The 27,344-nt window shown below is 40.1% G+C and overlaps 1 protein-coding gene across 4 annotated transcripts in view; it reads right to left on the bottom strand.

Annotated features, from left to right (window-relative positions):
* Positions 1 to 27,344, bottom strand: part of LOC106561486 (tyrosine-protein kinase JAK2) — a 77,764-nt gene that overhangs the window by 44,391 nt on the left and 6,029 nt on the right. For 3 of the 4 annotated variants that reach the window (XM_014125501.3, XM_014125491.3, XM_045688257.2), the window contains exon 2: positions 17,713 to 17,953. In XM_014125501.3, coding sequence (XP_013980976.3) covers positions 17,713 to 17,953 — 241 coding nt within the window. Of the gene's footprint in view, positions 1 to 17,712; positions 17,954 to 27,344 lie in introns of those variants that run through there. The other variant, XM_014125511.3, reaches the window with a different exon arrangement.

A 27,344-nucleotide genomic window follows, 5' to 3' on the forward strand; every position in this document is an offset into this window, starting at 1 on the left:
ACTTGGGTCAAATGTTTCAGGTAGCCTTCCACAAGCTTCCCACAATAAATTGGGTGAATTTTGGCCCATTCCTCCTGAAAGATGGTGTAACTGAGTCAGGTCTGTAGGCCTCATTGCTCGCACACGCTTGTTCAGTTCTGCCGACAAATTTTCTATGGGATTGAGGTCAGGGCTTTGATGGCCACTCCAATACCTTGACTTTGTTGTCCTTAAGCCTTTTTGCCACAACTTTGGAAGTATGTTTGGGGTCATTGTCCATTTGGAAGACCCATTTGCGACCAAGCTTTAAATTCCTGACTGATGTCTTGAGATGTTGCTTCAATATATCCACATACATTTTCTTCCTCATGTTGCCATCTATTTTGTGAAGTGCACCAGTCCCTCCTGCAGCAAAGCACCCCCAGAACATGATGCTGACACCCCCGTGCTTCACGGTTGGGATGGTGTTCTTCGCCTTGCAAGCCTCCCCCTTTCTCCTGCAAACATAACAATGATCATTATGGCCAAACAGTTCTATTTTTGTTTCATCAGACCAGAGGACATTTCTCCAAAAAGTACAATCTTTGTCCCCATGTGCAGTTGCAAACCGTAGTCTGGCTTTTTTATGGCGGTTTTGGAGCAGTGGCTGCTTCCTTGCTGAGCGGCCTTTCAGGTTATGTCGATATAGGACTCGTTTAACTGTGGATATAGATACTTTTGTACCCGTTTCCTCCAGCATCTTCACAAGGTCCATTGCTATTTTTCTGGGATTGATTTGCACTTTTCGCACCAAAGTACATTCATCTCTAGGAGACAGAACGCGTCTCCTTCCTGAGCGGTATGACAGCTGCGTGGTCCCATGGTGTTTATACTTGCGTACCATTGTTTGTACAGATGAACGTGGTACCTTGAGACATTTGCAAATTGCTCCCAAGGATGAACCAGACTTGTGGAGGTCTACAATTTGTTTTCTGAGGTCTTGCCTGTTTTCTATTGATTTTCCCCAAGCAAAGAGGCACTGAGTTTGAAGGTAGGCTTGAAAAACATCCACAGGTACACCTCAAATTTACTCAAATGATGTCAATTAGCTATCAGAAGCTTCTAAAGCCATGACATCATTTTCTGGAATTTTCCAAGCTGTTTAAAGGCACAGTCAACTTCTGAACCACTGGTATTGTTATACAGTGAATTATAAGTGAAATAATCTGTCTGTAAACAATTGTTTGAGAAATTACTTGTGTCATGCACGAAGTAGATGTCCTAACCGACTTTCCAAAACTATAGTTTGTTAACCTGTCTGGGCTAGGGGGCAGTATTTTCACGCCCGGATGAAAAACGTACCCAATTTAAACAGGTTCCTACTCTGGCCCATAAACTAGAATATGCATATTATTAGTAGATTTGGATAGAAAACACTCTGAAGTTTCTAAAACAGTTTGAATGGTGTCTGTGAGTATAACAGAACTCATATGGCAGGCAAAAACCCGAGAAAAAGTCAACCAGGAAGTGGAGGATCTGAGAATTATAGCTCTTCTTTCTAGTCCCTTTCGAAACTACAGTATCTGTGGGGTTACGTTGCACTTCCTAAGGCTTCCATTGGCTGTCAAAAGCCTTCAGAAAGTGGTTTGAGCATTCTCCTGTCACTGGGCAGATAATAGGAGCTCAGTCACTGAGTGGACTGCCTGGCAACAAAGGGATTGGATATGCTCGATCCCGCCCCTCCTCCTTTTTCTCCTTGAATGAATACGCTATTGTCCGGTTGGAATATTATCGCAATTTTACATTAAATACCATAAAGATTGATTTTAAACAGCGTTTGACATGCTTCTAAGTACGTTAATGGAACATTTTGACTTTTGGTCTCTGGTACCGCGCTCGCACGTTATGCCTTTAGATAGTGCTCTGAACGCACGAACAAAACGGAGGTATTTGGTCACATAAATATGGAGTATTTCGAACAAAAACAAAATTTATTGTGGAAGTAGCAGTCCTGGGAGTGCATTCTGATGAAGATCAGCAAAGGTAAGAGAATATTTCTAATACTAATTCTGAATTTATGTTGCCCCGAACTTGGCGGGTGTCTGTATCGCTTTCTGTGATGGTGAGCTATGTACTCATAATATTGAAAAATGTGCTTTCTCCGTAAAGCTATTTTAAAATCTGACACAGCGGTTGCATCCGGGAGTAGTCCATCTATAATTCTTTAAATAATTGTTATATATATTTTGTCAACGTTGATGAGTATTTTTGTAAATTGATGTGCACATTCACCGGAGGTTTTGGTGGGAACATCACGTGCCAATGTAAAATGCTGTTTTTGGATATAAATATGAACGTTATCGAACAAAACATACATGTATTGTGTAACAATGTCCTAGGAGTGTCATCTGATGAAGATCGTCAAAGGTTAGTGCTTCATTTAGCTGTGTTTTGGGTTTTATTGACATGTCCTTGCTTGGAAAATGGCTGTGTGATTATGTTAGGAGAGTACATAGACAAAAATAATGTAATGTTTTGCTTTCGCTGTAAAGCCTTTTTGAAATCGGACAATGTGGTTACATCAAGGAAAAGTGCATCTTTAAAATGGTATAAAATAGTTGTATGTTTGAGAAAGTTGAATTATGACATTTTTTTATTTTTTTTATTTGCCGCCCTGATATTTCACTGGCTGTGTCCCACGTAGCCCATAGAAGTTAACAAGAAATTTGTGGAGTGGTTGAAAAACGAGTTTTAATGACTCCAACATAAGGGTATGTGAACTTCCGACTTTAATTGTACATGCATAGTATTCGTTGCAGTGATTTAAAAAGTCATAAAAGACCCATGACAAATAACCATATCATCATCATCCACATAGCGAAGTCATAACTTTACCCGGCTTAAAAAGGTTATATTTTGGCAAAACATGATGTCCGGTTATAGGAGCCCCATGAAAGGGTTGGCATAATTGGGAGCCATGGTGCTCCCCATCGGTGTGCCTCAGGGAAGCACTGATTCAGAATGAAGGTGAGAGATTCTAGCCTTCTATGGTGGGGAATACAAGTACAGTGCATTCGGGAAAGTATTCAGGCCCCTTTACTTTTTCCACATTATGTTACGTTACAGCCTTATTCTAAAATGGATTACATTTCCCCCCCCCCTCAATCTACACACAATACCCCATAATGACAAAATGAAAACAGTTGACATTTTTGCAACTGTATTATCAATAAAAACAGAAATACCATATTTACATAAGTATTCAAACCCTTTGAGCATAGACATTGAGCTCAGGTGCATCCTGTTTCCATGAATCATCCTTGAGATGTTTCTACAACGAGTCCCCCAAAAATACTCAAAAACATTATACCAATAACACCTTCCACCACATACCAACAAAGAGTCCCAGACCATGAGAAACAAGATTCTCTGGCCTGAATGCCAAGCGTCATGTCTGGAGAAAACCTGGCACCATCCCTACGGTGAAGCATGGTGGTGGCAGCATCATGCTGTGGGGATGTTATTCAGAGGCAGGGAGCAAAGTACAGAGAGATCCATGATGAAGTCCTGACCGCTCTGGAGCAGGTTCTCAGACTGGGGCGAAGGTTCACCTTCCAACAGGACAACGACCCTAAGCACACAGCCAAGACAACACAGGAGTAGCTTTGGGACAAGTCTCTGAACGTCCTTGAGTGGCCCAGCCAGAGCCGGAACTTGAACCCAAACGAACATCTCTGGAGACCTGAAAATAGCTGTGCAGCAATGCTCCCCATCCAACCTGACAGAGCTGGAGCCAATCTGCAGAGAAGAATGGTAGAAACTCCCCAAATACAGGTGTACCAAGCTTGTAGCGTCATACCCAAGAAGACTCGAGGCTGTAATCGCTGCCAAAGGTGCTTCAATAAAGTACTGAGTAACGGGTATGAATACTTATGTAAACGTGATAGTATTTAATTTTTTATAAATTAGCAAAAATGTCTAAAAAACTATTTTTTCTTTGTCATTATGGGGTATTGTGTGCCCATTGATGAGGGGGGGGGAAATGTTTTAATCCATTTAAGAATAAGGCTGTAAAGTAACAAAATGTGGAAAAAGTCAAGGGGCCTGAATACTTTCCGAATGCACTCAACATCAAATGTAGCCATAATGACATTTCCCTCAATAGACCCTATAGACTTCAATGTGCTTCTCATGTCCACGGAATCTCTCACATAGGTTGGCAGGGTAGTCACGTGGTTAAAAAATAAAAAAAAATAAAAAAAAGACATCTCCTCGGTCAAAGCCTATAGAGAAAAACGACAGCCTTCCTGGGGGATGGTCAAGCTTCTTGTGACTCTTGAGGGTATTGTTGGAATCGGCTCAAATTTGAACATTGAGATATTAAATAAATGATAGAGAAGAAGCCTTGAATAGGAAGAGTGAAAGAGACTGGGTTTAGGTCAGAAGTTAATGGTTCTCTGTGGGAAGACAGATAGCTTTGGAATGTGTTGGGTGGAAGGGAGTAGAGCAACAGTTGAGATAGGGGAGACAGATGGACATCTGTGGACTAGGGGAAGGAGGGGGTGAGGTCAGTTCCCCTTATTAAGGGAGTAATCAGGGTTTAGTATCTGGTTACCTTCTTTCTGTTGAACCATAAAATGTAAGGATTGGAGAGAGAAGGAGTGTCCTGTTGGGTTCGACATTTTGAACATTGAGATATTCAATAAATGATAGAGAATAAGCGAAGAATCAAAGGAGAAAGTTAAGGGTTCTCTGTAGAATGCCAGAAGGCTTTGGAATGTGTTTGATGGAGGAGAGGAAAGCGATGTGTTGATATAAGGAAGACAGATGGATATCTGTGGATTAGATGAAGGAGGGGTTTGGGTCAGGAGGGGAGGACAGATTCTCTTAAGAGAGTAATACGTTTGGTATCCTGTTACCCTCTTTATTCGCTTCCTGTAGAGCCATAACATGTAAGGATTGGAGAGGAGGAGTGTCTTAAGTGGGATATAAATATCTGGATGTGATAAATGTTGGGCTGTCTGATTACAGCTGTACAGAACCTTTGGGAAGAATTAAACTTGGTTAAAGCTTCTCTGGTGTCTGTGAGTTATTTACTCTGAAAAATAAGAACCTAACAGAATAGATCACAGGCGTAACGGGACTATCAACCTGCATGAAGGTAAAGTCCATCTTGGTTATGTCATCGTTATCTAAAAAAACCCCACTGTAGTCTGCCTAACGCTGTTCGTTTTTGAATACCATTGTCAGGTCAGAGGGAAATGATCAATAAAAAGGCGGTGTTCATCAGTTGCCAATACACTCACAGTCTATGCGATTCTGAATCAAATGTGATATTAGTGGGCCTTAGCCTCAGTCAGTTCTACTGTGGTCAGAGTGTGAGATTTGATTACTGGCTGTATGAAATGTCACTCTTCTCAGAATGGAAATAGCCTTGTAAAATGGACAGCGGAAAAACTGTTGACTTGTGGGTTTTAGGCTCCTGAAATGGCGTTACAACAGCTTGAAACTTGTACTTGTAAATAGATGTCCTGTATGGTTTTGCACATGTATATGTATATATATATATATGTATATATATATATATATATATATATGTATATATATATATATATATATATATATATATATATATATATATATATATATATATATATATATATATATATATATATATATATATATATATATATATATATATATATATATATATATATATATATATATATATATATATATATATATATATATATATATTTGGGTTTCAATGTGTCTATGAATGATATATATATATATATATTTATTTGGGTTTCAATGTGTCTATGAATGACATCCTTGTGCAGGGGACAAAGCTAAGGGCAAGGGGCCAGTGGAAAATGCAAGAAGAGGCTTGAGTCACAGAGTAAAGACAGAATACAACAAGCCAGAGAATGGATGAAGTTCAGATGTCCTGGGCCAGGCCTCAGCAACACTATTTCTCTGCAGCTCAACCCACAACAACAACAACAACAAACTCTATAAGACAAGTGTGTGACACACATAAGGAAGAAGAGAAAGTAGATGAAAGAAACAGGAAGTGAGAGTACAGTGCCATGTGATAACAGGAAGAGAAACCTAGCAGAGCATATTGTGTGGTGGAGGTTAGTTGGGTGATCGTCATGAAAACAGTTTTAACCATGGTAGTAACAAATTGAGGTAGTAAGACTGATTTAGAAAGCCATGATGCATCGGCAACACTCAACTATCATTCGGAAGACTAAAATGCCTAGTGTAAAGGTACAGTGTCTGATTTGAATTATGTAACTTATCAACCAAATTCTCATTACTGAAATACATCTGGATAAAATTGGGTACATTTTATTTTAAAAAATTACTTTTGAAAAATCGAACTTTTTTGAATAAAACTAAATATGTTGCTGTAGTTTGTCCATAAATCATAAAAATTGTATACTAGTTGAAGTTCACAATTACGGTTTTATTCACCTATGATGCATCATCTAGGAGTAGTAGTCCTTTAACATATTCATTTAATTCCTTCAGAATGAGGATCTTATTCTCAAACAACCCCTTTACACCAACCTTATTACCGAAATGACTAAAAAGTTTAAAATTGGGAAAAACTTAGAAAACCATTACCTTACCAACATGGAGGCATGAATGGGCTTTAGTGATGTGTTCAATTGTTTATTGACTCACAATGGCTGTCTAAGATGACATGCATATTGAGCTATAATTATTGCCTATTTTATTAATGAGAACCTTAATTTCGGTAATGGTAATAAGCTAATTCTAATGTATAGTCAATGGGTGTGCTGTGCTGGTACTTTCTGGGATGCTGGCCTTCTAGGCAGAGTTCCTCTGTCCAATGTCGGTGTTCTTTTGCCCATCTTAATCTTTTCTTCTTATTGGCCAGTCTGATATATGGCTTTTTCTTTGCAACTCTGCCTAGAAGGCCAGCATCCCGGATTCGCCTCTTCACTGTTGATGTTGAGACTGGGTGTTTTGCGGGTACTATTTAATGAAGCTGCCAGTTGAGGACCTGTGAGGCATGTTTCTCAAACTAGACACTAATGTACTTGTCCTCTTGCTCAGTTGTGCACCGGGGGTTCCCACTCTTTCTATTCTGGTTAGAGCCAGTTGGCTCTGTTCTGCGAAGGGAGTAGTACACAGCGTTGTACGAGATCTTCAGTTTCTTGGCAATTTCTCACATGAATAGCCTTCATTTCTCAGAACAAGAATAGACTGACTAGTTTCAGAAGAAAGTTCTTTCTTTCTGGCCATTTTGAGCCTGTAATCGAACCCACAAATGCTGATGTTCCAGTTCCTCAACTAGACTAAAGAAGGCCAGTTTCATTGCTTCTTTAATCAGAACAGTTTTTAGCTGTGCTAACATAATTGCAAAAGGGTTTTCTAATGATCAATTAGCATTTTAAAATGATAAACTTGGATTAGCTAACACAACGTCCCATTGGAACACAGGAGTGATGGTTGCTGATAATGGGCCTCTGTACGCCTATGTTGATATTCCATTTATTTTATTTTTTTATTTTTTTAAATCTGCCGTTTCCAGCTACAATAGTCATTTACAACATTAACAATGTCCACACTGTATTTCTGATCAATTTGATGTTATTTTAAAAATTGACAAAAATGTTTGCTTTTCTTTCAAATACAAGGACATTTCTAAGTGACCCCAAACTTTTGAACGGTAGTGTAGATTATCATCGAAACCGCATTATTATTTTTGCGCTAGTTGGATGTACCTGCAGCAAAATTCCAGTATGATCCTTCATAGCTTGTTCTCCATATTTCTAAATAGAGTGTCAATTTGCTCTCAGCACTTATTTCCATGACTGATCAAAATTAGTTATGTCTCCCTTGTCCCTCTGCAGCAGAGAATATGTTTGGAACATTGACATTTTATTGCAATTCAGTGTCGAATCGCAATACACATCACGTCGGCATCAAAGTGCCATGATAATATCGTATCATGAGGTCCCTTGCACACACAGGAGACTACTCACTGCCCCATATCTGTCTACACTGCAGTATGGAGTAGTTAAACGTCAGAAGGAAAAGGGGGAGTGAGAGATAGAGAGCGAGAGTCAGAGCAAGAGCAATAGAGAGAGTGAGAAAGAGAGCTGCATGGTGCTTATCAGTGTGAGACCTTCTGAGTGTGTTTGAGAGAGATAGAGCAATAGAAAACACAAAAAAACACAAAAGCAACAAGTCGACAGCCTGCCGAGGTCGGTGTAAAGTGTATGTACACCCGGGACTGAGGTTTAATCTACAGTGCCTTCAGAAAGAATTCACACCAATTGACTTTTTCAGCGTACATTTTAAATTGATTAAATTGAGATTTTTGGTCACTGGCCTACACACAATATCACATGTCAAAGTGGAATTATGTATTTAGACATTTTTACAAAATAATTAAATGAAAAGCTGAAATGTATTGAGTCAATAAGTACTCAAGCCCTTTGTTATGTCAAGCTTTATTTCAGGAGTAAAATGTGCTTAAGTCACATAATAAGCTGCATGGACTGTGTGCAATAGAGTTTAACGATTGTTTAATGACTACCTTCTCTGTATCGCACATACACAATCTGTAAGGTCCTTCAGCAGTGAATTTCAAACACAGGTTCAACCACAAAGACCAGGGAGGTTTTCCAATGCCTCGCAAAGAAGGGCAACTATTGGTAGATGGGTAAAATAAAAATAAAATAAGGCACACTCCTCCTTTTCCTTCTGTTTAACTACTCCATACTGCAGTGTAGACAGATATGGGGCAGTGAGTAGTCTCCTGCGTGTCATAGGGCTGGGAATTGCAAGGGACCTCATGATACGATATTATCACGGCACTTTGAGATATATATATATATAAATAAATAACCCTTTGAGCACGGTGAAGTTACACCCAGATACTACACGGATACAGGTGTCCTTCCTAACTCAGTTGCCGGAGTGGAAGGAGACCACTCTGGGATTTCACAATGAGGCCAATTGATACAGTTAGAGTTTGACTTAAGACGGATGAACAACGTTCTAGTTATTTCACAATACTAACCAAATTTAGTGATCCAAGCGGAATTATGGTAGAAAATGGGTTGCTTCTTTTTGTCATTTTAGTGAGATTGTTGTATTATTTTCAAGCATAGTGGTGGCCGCATCATGTTATGGGTATGCTTGTAATCGTTAAGAACTGGGGAGTTTTTCAGGATTAAAAAAATAAAACGGAACGGAGCTAAGCACAGGGAAAATCCTAGAGGAAAACCTGGTTCAGTCTGCTTTCCACCAGACACTGGGTATTCACCTTTCAGCAGGACAATAACCCAAAACACAAGGCAAAATGTACACTGGAGTTCCTTACCAAGAAGACAGTGACGAAGTTACAGTTTTGACTTAAATCTACTTGAAAATCTATGGCAGGACCTCAAAATATTTGTCTAGCAATAATCAACAACCAATTTGAAAGAGCCTGAATCATTTTGAAAATAATAAAATGGGCAAATGCTACACAATCCAGGTGTGGACAGCTCTTAATAAAAAGACTTACCCAGAAAGACTCACAGCTCTAATCGCTGCCAAAAGGTGCTTCTATAAAGTATTCACTCAGCGGTGTAAATATTTACAGTGCCTTCGGAAAGTATTCAGACCCCTTGACTTTTTCCACATTTTGCTGTTACAACCTTATTCTAAAATTGTAATCGTTTTTCTCCTCAATCTACACACAATACCCCATAATGACAGAGCAAAAACAGGTTTTTAGAAATGCTAATTTATAAAATAAAAAAACAGAAATATCACATTTACCTAAGTATTCAGACCCTTTACTCAGTACTTTTGTAAGTACCTTTGGCAGTGATTACAGCATCGAGTCTTCTTGAATATGACACTACAAGCTTGGCACACCTACATTTACGGAGTTTCTCCCATTCTTCTATGCAGATTCTCTCAAGCTCTGTCAGGTTGGATGGAGAGCGTTGCTGCACAGCTATTTTCAGGTCTCTCCAGAGATGTTTCTATCAGGCTCAAGTCCGGGCTCTGGCTGGGCCACTCAAAGACATTCAGAGACTTGTCCCGAAGTCACTCCTGCGTTGTCTTGGCTGTGTGTTTAGGGTCATTGCCCTGTTGAAAGGTGAACCGTCGCCCAGTCTGAGGTCCTGGACACTCTGGAGCAGGTTTTCATCAAGGATATCTGTACTTTGCTCCGTTCATCTTTGCCTCGATCCTAAATAGTCTCCCAGTCTCTGCCGCTGAAAACATCCCCACAGCATGATGCTGCCACCACCATGCTTCACCGTAGGGATGGTGTCAGGTTTCCTCCAGACGTGACGCTTGGCATTCAGGCTTCCGTCTGGCCCCTCTAACATAAAGGCCTGATTGGTGGAGTGCTGCAGACATGGGTGTCCTTCTGTAAGGTTCACCCATCTCCACAGAGAAAAACTCTAGAGCTCTAGTCAGAATGACCATCAGGTTCTTGGTCACCTCCCTGACCAAGGCCTTTCTCCCCCAATTGCTCAGTTTGGCCGGGCGGCCAGCGCAAGGAAGAGTCTTGGTGGTTACAAACTTCTTCCATTTAAGAATGATGAAGACCACTGTGTTCTTGGGGACCTTCAATGCTGCAGAAATGTTTTGGTACCCTTCCCCAGTTCTGTGCCTCAACACAATCCTGTCTTGGAGCCCTACAGACAATTCCTTCGACCTCATGGCTTCGTTTTTGCTCTGAGATGCACTGTCAAATGTGGGACCTCATATAGACAGGTGTGTGCCTTTCCAATCAATTGAATTTACCACAGGTGGACTCCAATCAAGTTGTAGAAACATCTGAAAGATGATCAATGAAAACACTTGAGCCCAATTTTGAGTCTCATAGCAAAGGGTCTGAATACTTATGTAAATAAGGTATAATTTTCTTTTCATACATTTGCAAAAATTTCATTTTTTTATTTTTTATTTGTCATTAAGGGGTAATGTGTGTAGATTGCTAAGAAAAAATAAATTGTTCATCAATTTTAGAATGAGGCTGTAACTTAACAAAACGTGGAAAATGTCAAGGGGTCTGAATACTTTCTGAAAGTAAATGAGATATCGGTATTTCATTTAATAATTTTTCTAAAATTTCTACAAACTTGTTTTCACTATGTCCTTGTGGGGTATTGTGTGTAGATGAGTGAGGAAATCTAGTTAATCCATTTTGAATTCAGGCTGTAAGAACAAAACGTGGAATAAATCAAGGGTAGGAATACTTTCTGAACGCACTGTACACGAGCGGTTCCCAACCTTGTCCGTTCTGTGGACCACCAAAATTATCATCAAAAACTCGAGGACAACCATTTGTGGAGTCGCAGATAAAAAAATTACATACAAATAGTCCATTTTAGCAGTGAATGTAAAAAAGGCCTATTATTATTAGAGGTTGGCCGATTATGATTTTTCACCGTCGATACCGATACCGATTATTGGAGGGCCAAAAAAGCCGATGAAGATTTTTTTTTCTTTATTTGTAATAATGACAATTACAACAATACTGAATGAACACCTATTTTAACTTAATATAATGCCTCAAATAAATAATAAAACATGTTCAATTTGGTTTAAATAATGCAAAAACAAAGTGTTGGAGAAGAAAGTAAAAGTGCAATATGTGCCATGTAAGAAAGCTAATGTTTAAGTGCCTTGCTCAGAACATGAGAACATTTGAAAGCTAATGGTTCCTTTTAACATGAGTCTTCAATATTCCCAGGCAAGGAGTTTTAGGTTGTAGTTTTTATAGGACTCTCTCTCTCTCTACGCCATTTGTATTTCATATACATTTGACGTTCTTATAGGCACTTTAGTATTGCCAGTGTAACAGTATAGCTTCCGTCCCTCTCCTCGCCCCTACCTGGGCTCGAACCAGGAACACATCGACAACAGCCATCCTCGAAGCATCGCTACCCATCGCTCCACAAAAACCGCGGCCCTTGCAGAGCAAGGGAAACAACTACTTCAAGGTCTCAGAGCGAGTTATGTCACCGATTGAAACGCTATTAGCGTGCACCCCGCTAACTAGCTAGCCATTTCACACCGGTTACACCAGCCTAATCTCGGGAGTTAATAGGCTTGAAGTCATAAACAGCTCAATGCTTGAAGCACAGCGAAGAGCTGCTGGCAAACGCACGAAAGTGCTGTTTGAATGAATGCTTACGAGCCTGCTGCTGCCTACCACCGCTCAGTCAGACTGCTCTATCAAATATCAAATCATAGACCTAATTATAACATAATAACTAACAGAAATACGAGCCTTAGGTCATTAATATGGTCAAATCCGGAAACTATAATTTCGAAAACAAAACGTTTATTATTTCAGTGAAATACGGAACCGTTCCATATTTTATCTAATGGGTGGCATCCATAAGTCTAAATATTCCTGTTACATTGCACAACCTTCAATGTCATAATTACGTAAAATTCTGGAAAATTAGTTCGCAACGAGCCAGGCGGCCCAAACTGTTGCATATACCCTGACTCTGCGCGCAATGAACGCAAGAGAAGTGACACAATTTCCCTAGTTTAATATTGCCTGCTAACCTGGATTTCTTTTAACTAAATATGCAGGTTTAAAAAAATATACTTCTGTGTATTGATTTTAAGAAAGGCATTGATGTTTATGGTTAGGTACATTCGTGCAACGATTGTGATTTTTTCCCAAATGCGATTTTGTTAAATCATCCCCCGTTTGGCGAAGTTGGCTGTCTTTGTTAGGAACAAATAGTCTTCACACAGTTCGCAACGAGCCAGGCGGCCCAAACTGCTGCATTTACCCTGACTCTGTTGCACAGAACGCAAGAGAAGTGACAATTTCCCTAGTTAAAAGAAATTCATGTTAGCAGGCAATATTAACTAAATATGCAGGTTTAAAAATATATTTTTTTATTTCACCTTTACTTAACTAGGCAAGTCAGTTAAGAACAAATTCTTATTTTCAATGACGGCCTAGGAACAGTGGGTTAACTGCCTTGTTCAGGGGCAGGACGACAGATTTTTACCTTGTCAGCTCAGGGACTCGATCTTGCAACCTTTCGATTGCTAGTCCAATGGTCTAACCACTAGGCTACCTGCCGCCCCATATACTTGTGTATTGATTTTAAGAAAGGCGTTGATGTTTATGGTTAGGTAGACATTGGTAAAACGACAGTGTTTTTTTTCGCGAATGCGCTTGTTATATCACCCTTTTGGCGAAGTAGGCTATGATTCAATGATAAATTAACAGGCACCACATCGATTATATGCAACGCAGGACAAGCTAGATAAACTAGTAATATCATCAACCATGTGTAGTTAACTAGTGATTATGTTTAGATTGATTGTTTTTTAAAAAGCCCTGACCTCAATCTTATAGAAAATTTGTGGGCAGAACTGAAAAAGCATGTGTGAGCAAGGAGGCCTACAAACCTGACTCAGTTACACCAGCTCTGTCAGGAAGAATGGGCCAAAATTCACCCAACTTATTGTGGGAAGCTTGTGGAAGGCTACCCTAAACGTTTGACCCAAGTTAAACAATTTAAAAGGCAATTTTACCAAATACTAATTGAGTGTATGTAAACTTCTGACCCACCACAATCTACACAATCTATACCATCAGCTATACCATCTATACCACCATCTATACCATCAGCTATACTGCCAGCTTTACCATCTATACCGCCAGCTATACTTTATATACCATCTCTACCATCAGCTATACCTTTAGCAATAAAAGGCCACTCTAAAATGTGCAGTTGTGTCACACAACAATGCCACAGCCGTCTCAAGTTGAAGGAGCGTGCAATTGGCTTGCTGACTGCAGGAATGCCCAATCGAGCTGTTGCCAGATAATTTTATGTTAATTTCTCTACCTTAAGCTGCCTCCAACACCACTTTAGAGAATTTGGCAGTACGTCCAACCGGCCTCACAACCGCAGACCACGTGTAACCATGCCAGACCAGGACCTCAACATTCAGGTTCTTCACCTGCGGGATCGAAGACCAGCCACCCAGGCAGTTGATGAAACTGAGGAGTGTTTCTGTCTGTAATAAAGACTTGAGGAAAAACTCATTCTGATTGGCTGTGCCTGGCTCCCCAGTGGGTGTGCCTATGCTCTCCCAGGCCCACCAATGACTGTGCCCCTGCCCAGTCATGTGAAATCCATAGATTAGGGTCTAAGGAATTTCTCTCAATTGACTTGTTTCCTTATATGAACTGTAACTCAGTAAAATATTTGAAAATTGTTGCAGGTTGCATTTATATTTTCGTTCAGTATAGATAAGGGATGATTAATCAGGAATTGATGCTTTTTGAAAACTTAAATTTGATCAAGACCCAAAACCAATATCCCATTTTCCTGATGCAGTTAATTTGTCTCCTAGGAATTCCTGCGTTACATGACTGGATGGTTGGTGGACAAGCACTCATACACACATGTTGAATTAGCTGAATTAATAAAGTTGACCTCATCAATCTGAGTCTTGATGCAGTGTTGTCTTTTCCCCTATCTATATAAAAGTATATAGGCCTACTGCAGGAATTACAAGTAGGAGTCACGCAGGATACATATGAGTTTGAATCCTGCATAAATAAAATTGTGCAGTATTGCTCCTGTAGGTTAGTCCTACAAGAAAAATTATCATACTGCAGGTAGTATGAGTAGGATTTCTGTTTGGAACAGTAAGATCCCTGCAGAACTGATCCTGCAAGACCGTTCCTGCAGGAAATGTCTAAATTAAATTCTGAGGTACTTCCTGCAGGAATTATAAAAATCCTGCAGGATTGGTCCAGCAAACCCATTCCTGCGGGAATCCTGATGGTTGTTCCACAGGAAAATATTCACAAAAATCCTGTGGGATTTCCTGCAGAAGAATAATTTTCTGTAATTTAGTGATTTTTGTACTTTAAAAAGTCAAATAACAGCATACCGCGTTTCCGGTTTCTGGTTGATGACAACAGCCACGCAAATACAACAACAGGTTGTTAGCAAATTTCTTTTGTGAAATTGACACATAATATTGTTAGAAAAACAAGGCCGTTCGTTGCCGCTATAGTAATTTAAAGAGATGCCACTTCGGGTTCTAAACGATTAATGAGCAAAGTTCAAAAGGAGGCCAAATCAGGAAGTCCAGCCCCCCTTTAAAAATACACTAACTGCGGCACTTAACAACAACTGCTTAAAATAACAGTAATTGTAAGACTGCCAAGAATAAAGTGCGATAGGAGGAGAGATACACTAGGTCTAAGTACACTGCTCTATATTTTAAGAACAGACCACACTTCCCAACTCTCATGTATACAACTTGTCACCGCCAGTCAAGCACATTGCACACCACGACTGGAAAGAAGCACAACACTGCTGCGTCAGCATTCGCCTAATCAAATTGCCTAATGGAATAATTCCTTAATTAATTCATCTGTGTTTACATAGCCTCTCTTCAGGCACAGATATGACCTCTGTCACAATACAGGTCTATACCAAGGAGGAGATTAAGGTTTTAATGATTTAATCCCATCCCAAATCAACCCTTAGCTTGCCCATTGTCAGAATCCTACGTGTCGACTACTGGATTTGACAGATTCTTATACTAAAATGGAGGTGTGGAATAGTCCCATATCAGAATCAAACACACAACCTCAGTGCTGTTAGTGTCATTATACTTTAACTGACCTTAACCACCATAACGAATACATTATCATCATCCTTATGGTTTAATGAAGTGGGTTCCCACACGAAGTTAAGACAGACGGTCTTCCTTTAGTGATGTTTCAATCTTTTTGTCTTGCAGCAGCAGGGGAAATTTCACACAGACGTTTCAGACAACGCTTTGTTCTTGTGTCCGAATTGGGTTCACCCTGGGGGTTCGTTTAAATAAAAGCCAATACACAAAAAAATTACTTCCTACATTGAATAAATGTTCCGCCCGCTATATGTAAAATGGCTCTGTATCATCAAATGAGAACTCGGTAAACTGCAGTTAATGACTGTAGTTATAGTTAGACAAAGCCCTTAGAAAAAGTAAACCGGAGTCAGACTCGGTGCTCGTGAAAAATATGGCAGAGGAGAGCTTTGTGTGGATAGATATCAATTTTATTACACTCCCTCCTCACAGTGAGAATGTCTGGTTCTGTCTGTGCTGCTGTCTGTGCTCAAAGGTTAATCATCAACTGTTAGGGGTATGGGCTTTCCCTACAGGGCCTACAGTACATCTCGTTTGCTCTTATTGCCCCTAAAACAAGCATTAAGGGAAACTTTGGGATTTTGCCAATGAGGCCCGTTATCTACTTCGCCAGTCAGATGAACTCGTGGATACCATTTGTATGTCTCTCTATGCAGTTTGAAGGAAGTTGCTAACTGGCGCTAGAGCAATTGCTAACTAGCGGTTGCATAATGACTGTAAGTCTTCCATAGAAAAGTTTGTGGTCATACGTACATCCTTAAAAACATAGGTGCTGGGCTAATAAAAAAGAAGGGCCGCACACTCCAAGCTCCCAATTCATCCCTTTATTGACTACGATTCAATCCGAAACGGATCTTCGTCAGGTCAAATAAACTGAATGCTCACTTCCCAAAATATACACATTTCACCTCGCATGACCATTACGCACATGACACATGGCGGGGTTGGAAACAATTCAATTCCCTTTTGTGCATAAATCATAATTAATCACAGAAATACATATGGTCAGAAAGAATTATATACATACAAATGGGTTCAAGTTAAAACCTAGGCAACCATAAAAAAATAAGATTGTTGGAATACCTGCCTACATGACCATTACGCGCACTAGGCACGGTGGCTGTAGATATAATTCCAGTTACAGAATCTAATACATGTACAAAATGACCAAGTAGGAGACCTGGAAGGGAGGACAAATGAACGTGACATATTCGTGCAAGAAATGGTCTGATATCAAACTCTTGGTTCAGACCTTTAGGAGACATGGTACACAAACGGTGAATTCAATACAATTCCCTTGTCAATAATAGATCTCCCCCTCCTAGGAGTCATAACATGTTCTATATCAATGTATCCCAGGAGAGCTAATGTTGTGACGAGCCGCCATGAAATGCGCAGCCACAGGATTTCTCTCAAATATCCTTATATTACTCCGGTATTCTGTTATCCTTGTTTCGTTACCTACATAGCATAAACCACAAATACACTTGATCAGGTATATCACATTTTTTGTGGAACACGTAATGATGCCCTTAATCTTAATGGCCTTGCCAGTCATTGCGCTAACGCTAGTTAGCATTGGCTCACAAAACTACCTCCAACTTCCTTCATACTGGACACAGAGATGAGTACATCTGCCTCTGGGGAAGTAGATAAAGAGCATAATTGTCAAAAATCCCAAAGTATCTCTTTAATGCTTGTTTTAGGGGCAATAAGAGCAAACATCATGTACTGTAGGTCCTGTAGGTCAGGCGACTGCCCGTGGGTCAGACACTAGACCCGTGTTTGGAGCCCATGTAGGTTCTGATGGAGGCTGGGGGCAGTCTGTGATATCGGTATCTCTAGTTCGCATCGGCTCGCAAAACTAACTCCCAACTTCCTTCATACTGGACACAGAGACATAAAAATGGTATCCACGAGTTCATCAGACTCTGGGGAAGTAGATAAAAGGAAAGCATTGGGAAAATCCCAAAGTATCCCTTTAAGCTTTATCAAATAATCATCTTTGGGAACAGAAAAACATTGAGCAGACATTCCCTTTTTTCTATGCATTGTCTCACTCACCGCATGCCATGGCCGCATCGATGCACAGCTCCTCAGCCACATAGTTCCCTGAAGGATAGGTGAGGTCTGGGCTATTGGCCCTGCCCCTGCCCAGGTGGTACAGGTGCACCCTCAGACAGGGAGGGGCTACAACCTGTTTGGGCTCGGAGACATGAAGTGGGTCTAGGACACAGCCATTCTGATTGGACGAGGGACATACTGGACACTCCATGTCCATGTGTGGCTCAGCGGATACATCCACCTAAAGGGCGAGATTGGAGGAGAAAGAAGAGAGGGAGAGGAGACAGAGTGTAGGAGATAGAAAGAAGAGCATGAGGAGAGTTAGAGAAGAGGGGAGAGGGGAGGAGACAGCAAGAGCAGAGAGAAATAGGGGGAAGAGCAAAAGAAAGTAAGAAAGGGGAAGATGAAAGGGGGCAGAGGGGAGTCAGTTAGCACAGTTGACTCATGTCGTGAGATAGAAACACAAAACTTTAACTGCTCTGCTTAGTTTACAGTTATGCTATAGCAGGGGGGCGGCAGGTAGCCTAGTGGTTAGAGCGTTGGACTAGTTTAAAAAAATGTTTAGTTCACCTTTATTTAACCAGGTAAGTTAGTTGAGAACAAGTTCTCATTTACAACTGCGATCTGGCCAAGATAAAGCAAAGCAGTGCGACAGAAACAGAGTTACACATGGAATAAACAAGCGTACAGTCAATAACACAATAGAAAAAAAAGAAAGTCTATATACAGTGTGTGCAAATGGCATGAGGTGGTAAGGCAATAAATAGGCCATTGTAGCAAAGTAATTACAATTTAGCAGATTAACACTGGAGTGATTCTAATAACCCGAAAGGTTGCAAGATCGAATTCCTGAGCTGACAAGGTAAAAATCTGTTGTTCTGCCCCTGAACAAGGCAGTTAACCCACTGTTCCTAGGCCGTCATTGAAAATAAGAATTTGTTCTCAACTGACTTGCCTAGTTAAATAAATGTAAAATAAAATATTTAAAATAAATAGCCTTTTCTGAGATTAGAATAACTAACCAAGCTAACCATACACTTCCAAGTGTGAATGCCTGTCAGGTAGGGCTGGGCGATATGTCCAAAATATATCACATTATTTAAAAAACAACTAAAATTACAGTAAGACACTACTTTATGTTTTTGAATAATAAAAGTTCTAAATGTAATTTATGAGTAGGCGTGACCCTAGGGTGGCAACACATACATGCCAAGTGATTTCAATGAGTTTTTCTCCATTCTGATTGAACAGTATAAAACAATTAAACTACAACCAAAAATAAATGTATCAAATTCTGCATTTCCTGCAATAATTTGAGGTCATTTCCACACTTCTAAGTAGGGCTGCACGATAAGGGCAAACAATCAAGGCCTTATTTTTTACCAAATATTGCAATTGCGAGTTGATAATTATTCTAATTCTATAGTTAAAATATCATAGTGTGCACTTCAAATATAGTGTTGTTTGACATGACAACAACTGAACATTCCAGGAGTTATTGTGACCAAAGTGTATATAAGTGTTTCCTAGGGGGCCCTGCTATCTTTGGCCACATTGAATATTCTCTTAGCCACTTCATGTAGCGAGCATATTCCTCTGTGATTTAGAAGATACTGATGCACAAACAACATACTGATTTAGGTCTACACTATCAATGGTATTATCAGGCTGTATTGCTAGTTACGTTTGCTCTGACTCAGTACATTTATTAGCTAGCTAGCTAGCTAGCCAATAGCATTAGCGGCTAACACGATTTAGGCCCAACTCCCTAAGAAAAGACAAACAAGCCGATTGCAGATGAAAGAAAAACAAACTAAGTGTAATTATAGAACGCAATTGGATTGACAGTATCAGTCAAAAGTTGACACACCTCATTCCAGAGTTTATTTTTTGGGACTATTTTCTACATTGTAGAATAATAGTGAAGACATCAAAACTATGAAATAACACATGGAATCATGTAGTAACCAAAAAAAAGTTAAACAAATGAAAATCTATTTTATATTTGAGATTCTTCAAAGTAGCCACCCTTGACTTGATGACAGCTTTGCACACTTTTGACTGGTACTTTATATTAAGAAGCAAAGTGAAAACAGCATCGTTGCATTGACCATGCAGACTGAACGAAAGTGTGTTGTGGTCAAGGAACAACAAATGCACTCCTTCGGTGACAGGGGGCGGGGATAGGTCTTTGTGGAAAGCGGCATGGGTTGGAGAGAAAGATAATTAAAATACCGTTATAAAAAGGTAACGTAAAAACCCACACCAGTCCACGCATCAATACCGGTATATGGTACAGTATACCACCCAGCCCAACGCTCAGGGCTGCAAATCACTGTCTAAACAAGTGCTAGGCCTGCATACTTTTGACATGTGAATCAATAATGGTCAGAGGCTAGAGATCAAAAAGGTCAAAGTTGAGACTCATGTCCAGGGTGAGAGTTGTACTTACTTCAGCTGTACTATTATATCACTTCTGAAACTGTCTGCAAGCATCAGATTACTATGTCACAAGGCACACTGACCAGGAAAGTGAAATACTAGCCTGTATGAGGAACAAGTCATCACACCAACATTCCCGGAAAAATGTGCCATGGTATGTTGATGTCAGTGTTATTATATAGACCTTTGACTGACTGTATATCCTAATCAAGCACCCTTTTCATTGTATAGGGTTCTGGATAGGGCTCTGGTCAAAAGTAGAGCATTATATAGGGAACAGGGGATGCACACTAGATATAAATCCTAGGCCAGTAGATGAATACCATACTGTTGCTGTATAACCAAAATCCCCCAACTAAAATGAATGGATGCTTTGAATTGCACAATCAAGTCGGTTTATTTTAAGTGACAGTAAACCCTTACTTGTACAAATGATGGCCATTTGAAACTTGCTTTGTTAACCTGTGTAATGGGAAATCATTTGAGTAACTTTTCCTGTATTTGATTTACTGTGATATGGATTAATTTGTAATAAACGTGGTATGTGCATACTGTGTGGAGACGCAATCTAATCTCAGTTAACCCAGAACTCTTTTCGCAAGTTACGGGCAAGTCAACGTGCCAAATGTCCCCTCACGAAATTCGAGAGATGCGAACACCTGCGAAATCGTGATTTGTACAAAGCTCCGGAACTAATGCTGCTCGTTACCTCGCGCATCCCGTTGTATCCACAAGAGACTAGACGCTGACAGATGGATTCCCTTGGGGGAAAGGAAACGGGTTAACCACGTACAGTGGGTTTATGTACCATATTTAATTAAGGGCGTTTTCACATATGAAATTCATTACCCTATTTCGGTTTCCTGGAGCTTTTGAGAATTCTATAGAATACAATGCATTTGGAAAGTATTCAGACCCCTTCCCTTTTTACACATTGTTACATTACAGCCTTATTCTAAAATGGATTTTTTTAAATTGCCTCAATCTACACACAACACCCTATAACGACAAAGCGAAAACAGGTTAAGTAATTTATTATAAATAAAAAAGAAATACCTTATCTACAGAAGTATCTAGACCCTTTGCTATGAGACTCAAAATTGAGCTCAGGTGCATCCTGTTTCCATTGATCATCCTTGAGATGTTTCTACAACTTGATTGAAGTCCACCTGTTGTCAATTCAATTGATTGGATATGATTTGGAAAGACACTCACACCTGTCTATATAAGGTCCCACAGTTGACAGTGCATGTCAGAGTAAAAACCAAGCCATGAGGTCAAAGGAATTGTCCGTAGAGCTCCAAGACAGGATTCTGTCGAGGCAAAGATCTGGGGAAGGGTACCAAAACATTTCTGCAGCAATGAAGGTCCCCAAGAACACAGTGGCCTCCATCATTCTTAAATGGAAGAAATTTAGAACCAGCAAGACCCTTTCTAGAGCTGGCCGCCCAGCCAAACTGAGTACTCAGGAGAAGGGCCTTAGCCAGGGAGTGACCAAGAACCCAATGGTCACTCTGACAGAGTTCCAGAGTACCTCTGTGGAGATGGGAGAACCTTCCAGAAGGACAACCATCTCTGCAGCACTCCACCCATCTGGCCTTTATGGTAGAGGGGCCAGATGGTAGCCAATCAGTAAAAGGCACATGACAGCCCGCTTGGTGTTTGCCAAAAGTTACCTAAAGACTCTCAGACCATGAGAAACAAGATTCTCTGGACTGATGAAACCAAGTTTGAACTCTTTGGCCTGAATGCCAAGCGACACGTCTGGACGAAACCTGGCACCATCTCTACGGTGAAGCATGGTGGTGGCAGCATCATCCTGTGGGGATTTTTTCAGCGGCAGGGACTGGGAGACTAGTTACGATCGAGGGAAAGATGAACGGAGCAAAGTACAGAGAAATCCTTGATGAAAACAGGACCTGACTGGGGCGAAGGTTCACCTTCCAACAGGACAACGACCCTAAGCACACAGCTAAGACAACACAGGAGTGGCTTTGGCTGGGCCACTCAAGGACATTCAGAGACTTGTCCCAGCCAAAGCCTGGACTTGAACACGATTGAACAACTCTGGAGAGACCTGAAAATAGTTGTGCAGCAATGCTCCCCATCCAACCTGACAGAGCTTGAGAGGATCTGCAGAAAAGAATGGGAGAAACTCCCCAAAATACAAGTGTGCCAAGCTTGCAGCGTCATACCCAAGAAGACTCGAGGCTGTAATAGCTGCCAAAGGTGCTTCAACAAAGTACTGAGTAAAGGATCTGAATACTTATGTAAATGTGATTTCATTTTTTTCTACCTTTACTAAAATATCTAAAAACCTGTTTCTGTTTTGTCATTATGGGGTATTGTGTGTAGATTGATGAGGGGAAAAAAACAATTTAATCAATTTTAGAATAAGGCTGTAAAGTAAAACATTTGGAAAAAGTCAAGGGGTCTGAATACTTTCCAAATGCACTGTATGACTTATCATCGCTTATGGTTATCAATTGTCGGTAGCAAAACATTACTATAATGGTGTTTTACATATGAAAAGGGTAATGTGTTATTACGGTATATAAGTACAATGTACTACCTACTGTATACTCAGCTCTATTCCCATGACATAACGAGTAGACCTGTGACAATACAGTATCAGTTGTGAAAAAGGAGGTAACAGGTGAGTAAAAAGTTGCAAATCTTTTTACGGTTGCAGTGACCATTGAGATATTTCACATGATGAAACAATGTTACAAAAACATAATTTCAGACACTGATCACCTCAACAATTATGAGAACCATAATTTACTATAACCATAATAACAGTTTATGATAAAATGTATTGTCAAACAATGATAAAATAGCGATCCACGTGAGTGTGGAGATGAGGCGGAGAGTTATTGATCCACCAACTGTATCAGAATAAAGATACAAGCCTACCGTTTGACATGATTAGACTGTCCCACTGATTCTGTTACTCATCCTAGATGGAAATCCCATAGTAAATTTCCAACCCTCAGCTTTGGGCCGACAACTGCTTCCTGGGGCTGTGACTGTAATGGATTTTTGGGTGACTTATGTCAGTCAAATGACCATCAGCTGTCATTTTATTTTCATGACGGTCTTCATAAGTAATAGGTGGTTACACGATTATACAATTACTGTGCCAGCCCTACAGCTTCCCTACGAATCAGGGTTGAACCTGAGGTAGGTGGCTGTAGATGTCACTGACTGCAAAGCTAAGCAGTAACTACCTACCTACCTGCAGATAATTGTTTGCATTCTACAGTACATAGCATCAAGATGATGATAATGAGCAAATCTGATCAGATACCATTATGTATGAAATCAATAAAGAATATAAAACAAGAGGTTAAAAAAACAAGTACACCATAATTAGGCTACATTTTTAGTAGCTAAAACATTCCCTGGCCTTGGTCAGATATTCAGATCTCTCTCATAATGTTTTCCTTATTGACATCTCCGCCTGAGGAAGTCTTACGCCGTAATCTATGGATTTCACATGACTGGGAATACAGCAACATTATCTCTGCGGCCAAAAGGAAAGCCTCTAAAAATGTTGGCCGAAAATATGGGGCCATTAGCCACGCGCACTACCCCAAGCTAACTTTGCCACCGCTGTTGAACAAAAATCCTATGGGAAGCACTAGAATTAGTGACGTGAGAATAGTCTACACTGTAGCGGACTGCTGAAAAGCACTAGGGTACTGCTATTATGCTAGTACATCACGTTTCATCAGTAATAATGATGAAACGTAGTGCAAACCAAAAACGTAGGCTAAACAAGGTCCATATTAACCAGCAGTTAAAACAAAACATGTTTCAAGCCATCATTGCGTCACACAATGGATTACTATTGTGCTTCAGTTCTTCACTGTGTCATTTGGGGAGTCCCTGCAGACCGATAGCAGGAAAAAGGAAGTGAACATAAAAGTAGGTCGACACGTAACGTATAGCTTCGGCCTAACTGTGACTATTTACATAGATTGCTAGATGTGCAACACTTCCTCTATTAGAATTCTTGCGTTTCTCTAGAATTTTCAGCACGCACAGCTCCCATCACGTAGACAGGAGCCCAGGCGGAGCTGAAAATGACAAGTGAAGCAAAAGTAGCTGTGGTCAACTTGCTCGGTCTCACACATTAACAATTGTCATGGGCTAAATTCATTTCTACAGCTGTTTGAACTCCTACAGGTGGGAGAAGTTAGTCACAGCTGCATCCCAAATGACACCCCATTCCCTTTATAGTGCACTACTTTTTGACCAGAGCACTAAGGGGACTAGGGTCAGGGAGATTGACTTCAAAATTGGATGTCCTGAGGACCTCGGGAAATGCCTTCAAAACCGGCCACTAGGTGCAAAAGTGAGCGTTATTACCATCAAGTACTATTGGGTTTGCTAGGATGTTGTGGACAGGGATGATGTCCATAATATATCTGCATTAATAGTGGAATGATAGTGTTTCACAGTATTACTTGCCCACCAGTGTTGTGACTGGCTGTGACTCGCCTATTGATTTCTCCCGCCGGAGTGGCATCCGTAGTCAAAGCTGTTCTGACTTTGTGGCTGTGATATCTTGTGGAAATTGCTCTTATTTCCTGGTTGCTAAAATTCGACACTGTTCTCTCAATTTAAGTTTGAGAAAATAAGCAATGAATAGTGTATACCATCTAAATCTCTGCAAAATATTTTAAATAAAATAAATGTTATTTACAGCCGTTTGAAGCTGGTGGACCAAACCTGGAAGTGAAAGGCTCAAGCGCGAATCTGCCATGTTAAGGGGAAATGGGATGAGGGGAAGATTTGTTTTGAATGCATTAGGCTAAACTCAAAACATATCTCCCTGTGAAACACTATCATTCCACTATTAATGCAGATATATTATGGACATTTTATGAAATTACAAAAAGAAAAAAAGCATCCCATGTCTAGCACCTTTAACAATTTGGAATGAGGGCTTGAACTAAACTTCGAAATTTTGAGAAATGGAACGATACAGAGAAGCAGGAGCAACCCAGGGTATCAAAAACACTTTGAAATTTGACGTTTGGAGCAGAGTATGTGAGCGGAGCGTGCCCAATTTGACTGGAGTGGGGAGCGAGATTCCCAAAGGCTGATCTTTGGCCTTCTCGCCCACTCCAATAACGCTCCAGTAGTGCTCACTTCACGAGCTCAGGGCATGCTCGGCCCAGCATGAATTTGTGGTCGACTTGTGTACTGCTTTAGCCCCTTGCTTTAGCTACTGCCATGGAGTTCGCCAAATATTTTAATAAAGAAACTGATAACACGGTTGCAAAATCAAGGTGACTTACAAAGATGAGGACCAAGAGCAATAGAGGGAGTGCCTGGATGTAGTGTCCAAAACTAAAGAATCATTTTGGAATCTGAAAAGACACATATCCCAAAAGCATGATGTGTAGGATACTTACTACAAGCTAAAAGAAAGCAACAGGTGGGTAGCTAATTAAGTGTCATTGTAGCAAAGTATTAATAAACAAAAAAATCTGATCTTACAGAAGTTTCCTTCATTTTTGTTAAATTATCTATACAATAGGCCATAATTGATTTTGGACAAATAGACCTGGCATATTCCAACTTTCAAGGAGCTTTCAGTTTTAAAATTGGGTTATTTTGCCTAAAAACCTTTAAGCTTACCAAAAGAACCCTCTTAAGGACTCACTTCCCCCTATCTGAGATATCTACTGCAGCCCTCATCCTCCACATACAACACCCGTTCTGCCAGTCACATGCTGTTAAAGGTCCCCAAAGCACACACATCTTTGGGTCGTTCATATTTTCAGTTCGCTGCAGCTAGCGACTGGTACGAGCTGCAAGAAACACTCAAACTGGACAGTTCTCAATCTCTTCATTCAAAGACTCAATCATGGACACTCTTACTGACAGTTGTGGCTGCTTTGCGTGATGTATTGTTCCTACCTTCTTGCCCTTTGTGCTGTTGTCTGTGCCCAATAATGTGCCCAATAATGTTTGTACCTGTTTTGTGCTGCTACAATGTTGTGGTGCCATGTTGTTATGTTGTGTTGCTACCATGCTGTGTTGTGTTGCTGACTTGCTATGTTGTCGTCTTAGGTCTCTATGTAGTGTTGTCTCTTGTCGTGTTGTGTGTTTAGTCCAATATTTTGATTAGATTTTTAATCCCAGCCGTCCCCGCAGGAGGCCTTTTGGTAGGCCGTCAATGTAAATAAGAATTTGTTCTTAATTTAACTAGGCAAGTCAGTTAAATAAATACAAAAACAATAAGCAGAGAGAGGATATTCTCCACTGCTGGCCTGCTCTCCAGGGACAATAGCATGAGCAGATTCTGGCCAAACTTGTGTCTCTAAAAATTAATTGAAAGGCACTGTAGACTGACCCAAATAAAAAAAGTAATTCTTTAAAGTTAGCCACAGCCTATATGTGCAATTTATAGACCATAATGATTCAATACAACAAAATGTTGTATAATAAATGCTGAGCGCCTAATGTACCTGACTCCTTATCAGCCTAGTCCGTCACACCTGCAAATGCTTCACAATGTATTTCTTTGTAGGCTATAGCCTTGAAATAATATTGCCTAAATAATTCATTTTGGTTCCTTCTTAGGCTTCCTGTCTAGCTACAGAAATATTTAGAATGTTTACAGTGCATTCGGAAAGTATTCAGACCCCTTGACTTTTTCAAAATTGTGACATTATAGCCTTACTCTAAAATGTATTCAAATGTTTATTTTCCCCTCAATCTACACACAATACCCCATAATGATGAAGCAAAAACATTAAACATTTTAAAAAATATATCACATTTACATACAGTACCAGTCAAAAGTTAAGAGTAGGTGTGTCCTAAGGTTTTTTCTTTATTTTTACTATTTTCTACATTGTAGAATAATAGTGAAGACATCAAAACTATGAAATAACACATAAGGAATCATGTAGTAAACAAAAAAAAGTAAAAAAAAATACATTTTAGATTCTTCAAAGTAGCCACTCTTTGCCTTGACAGCTTTGCACCCTCTTGGCATTCTCTCAACCAGCTTCATGAGTTTGTCATCTGGAATGCATTTCAATTAACAGGTGTGCCTTGTTAAAAGTTACTTTGTGGAATTTCTTTCCTTAATGCATTTGAACCCATCAATCAGTTGTGTTGTGACAAGGTAGGCATGGCATACAGAAGATAGCTCTATTTGGTAAAAG

The sequence above is a fragment of the Salmo salar genome, chromosome 01 (genome assembly GCF_965601325.2).
Source record: "Salmo salar chromosome 01, fSalSal1, whole genome shotgun sequence".
Taxonomy (NCBI): domain Eukaryota; kingdom Metazoa; phylum Chordata; class Actinopteri; order Salmoniformes; family Salmonidae; genus Salmo; species Salmo salar.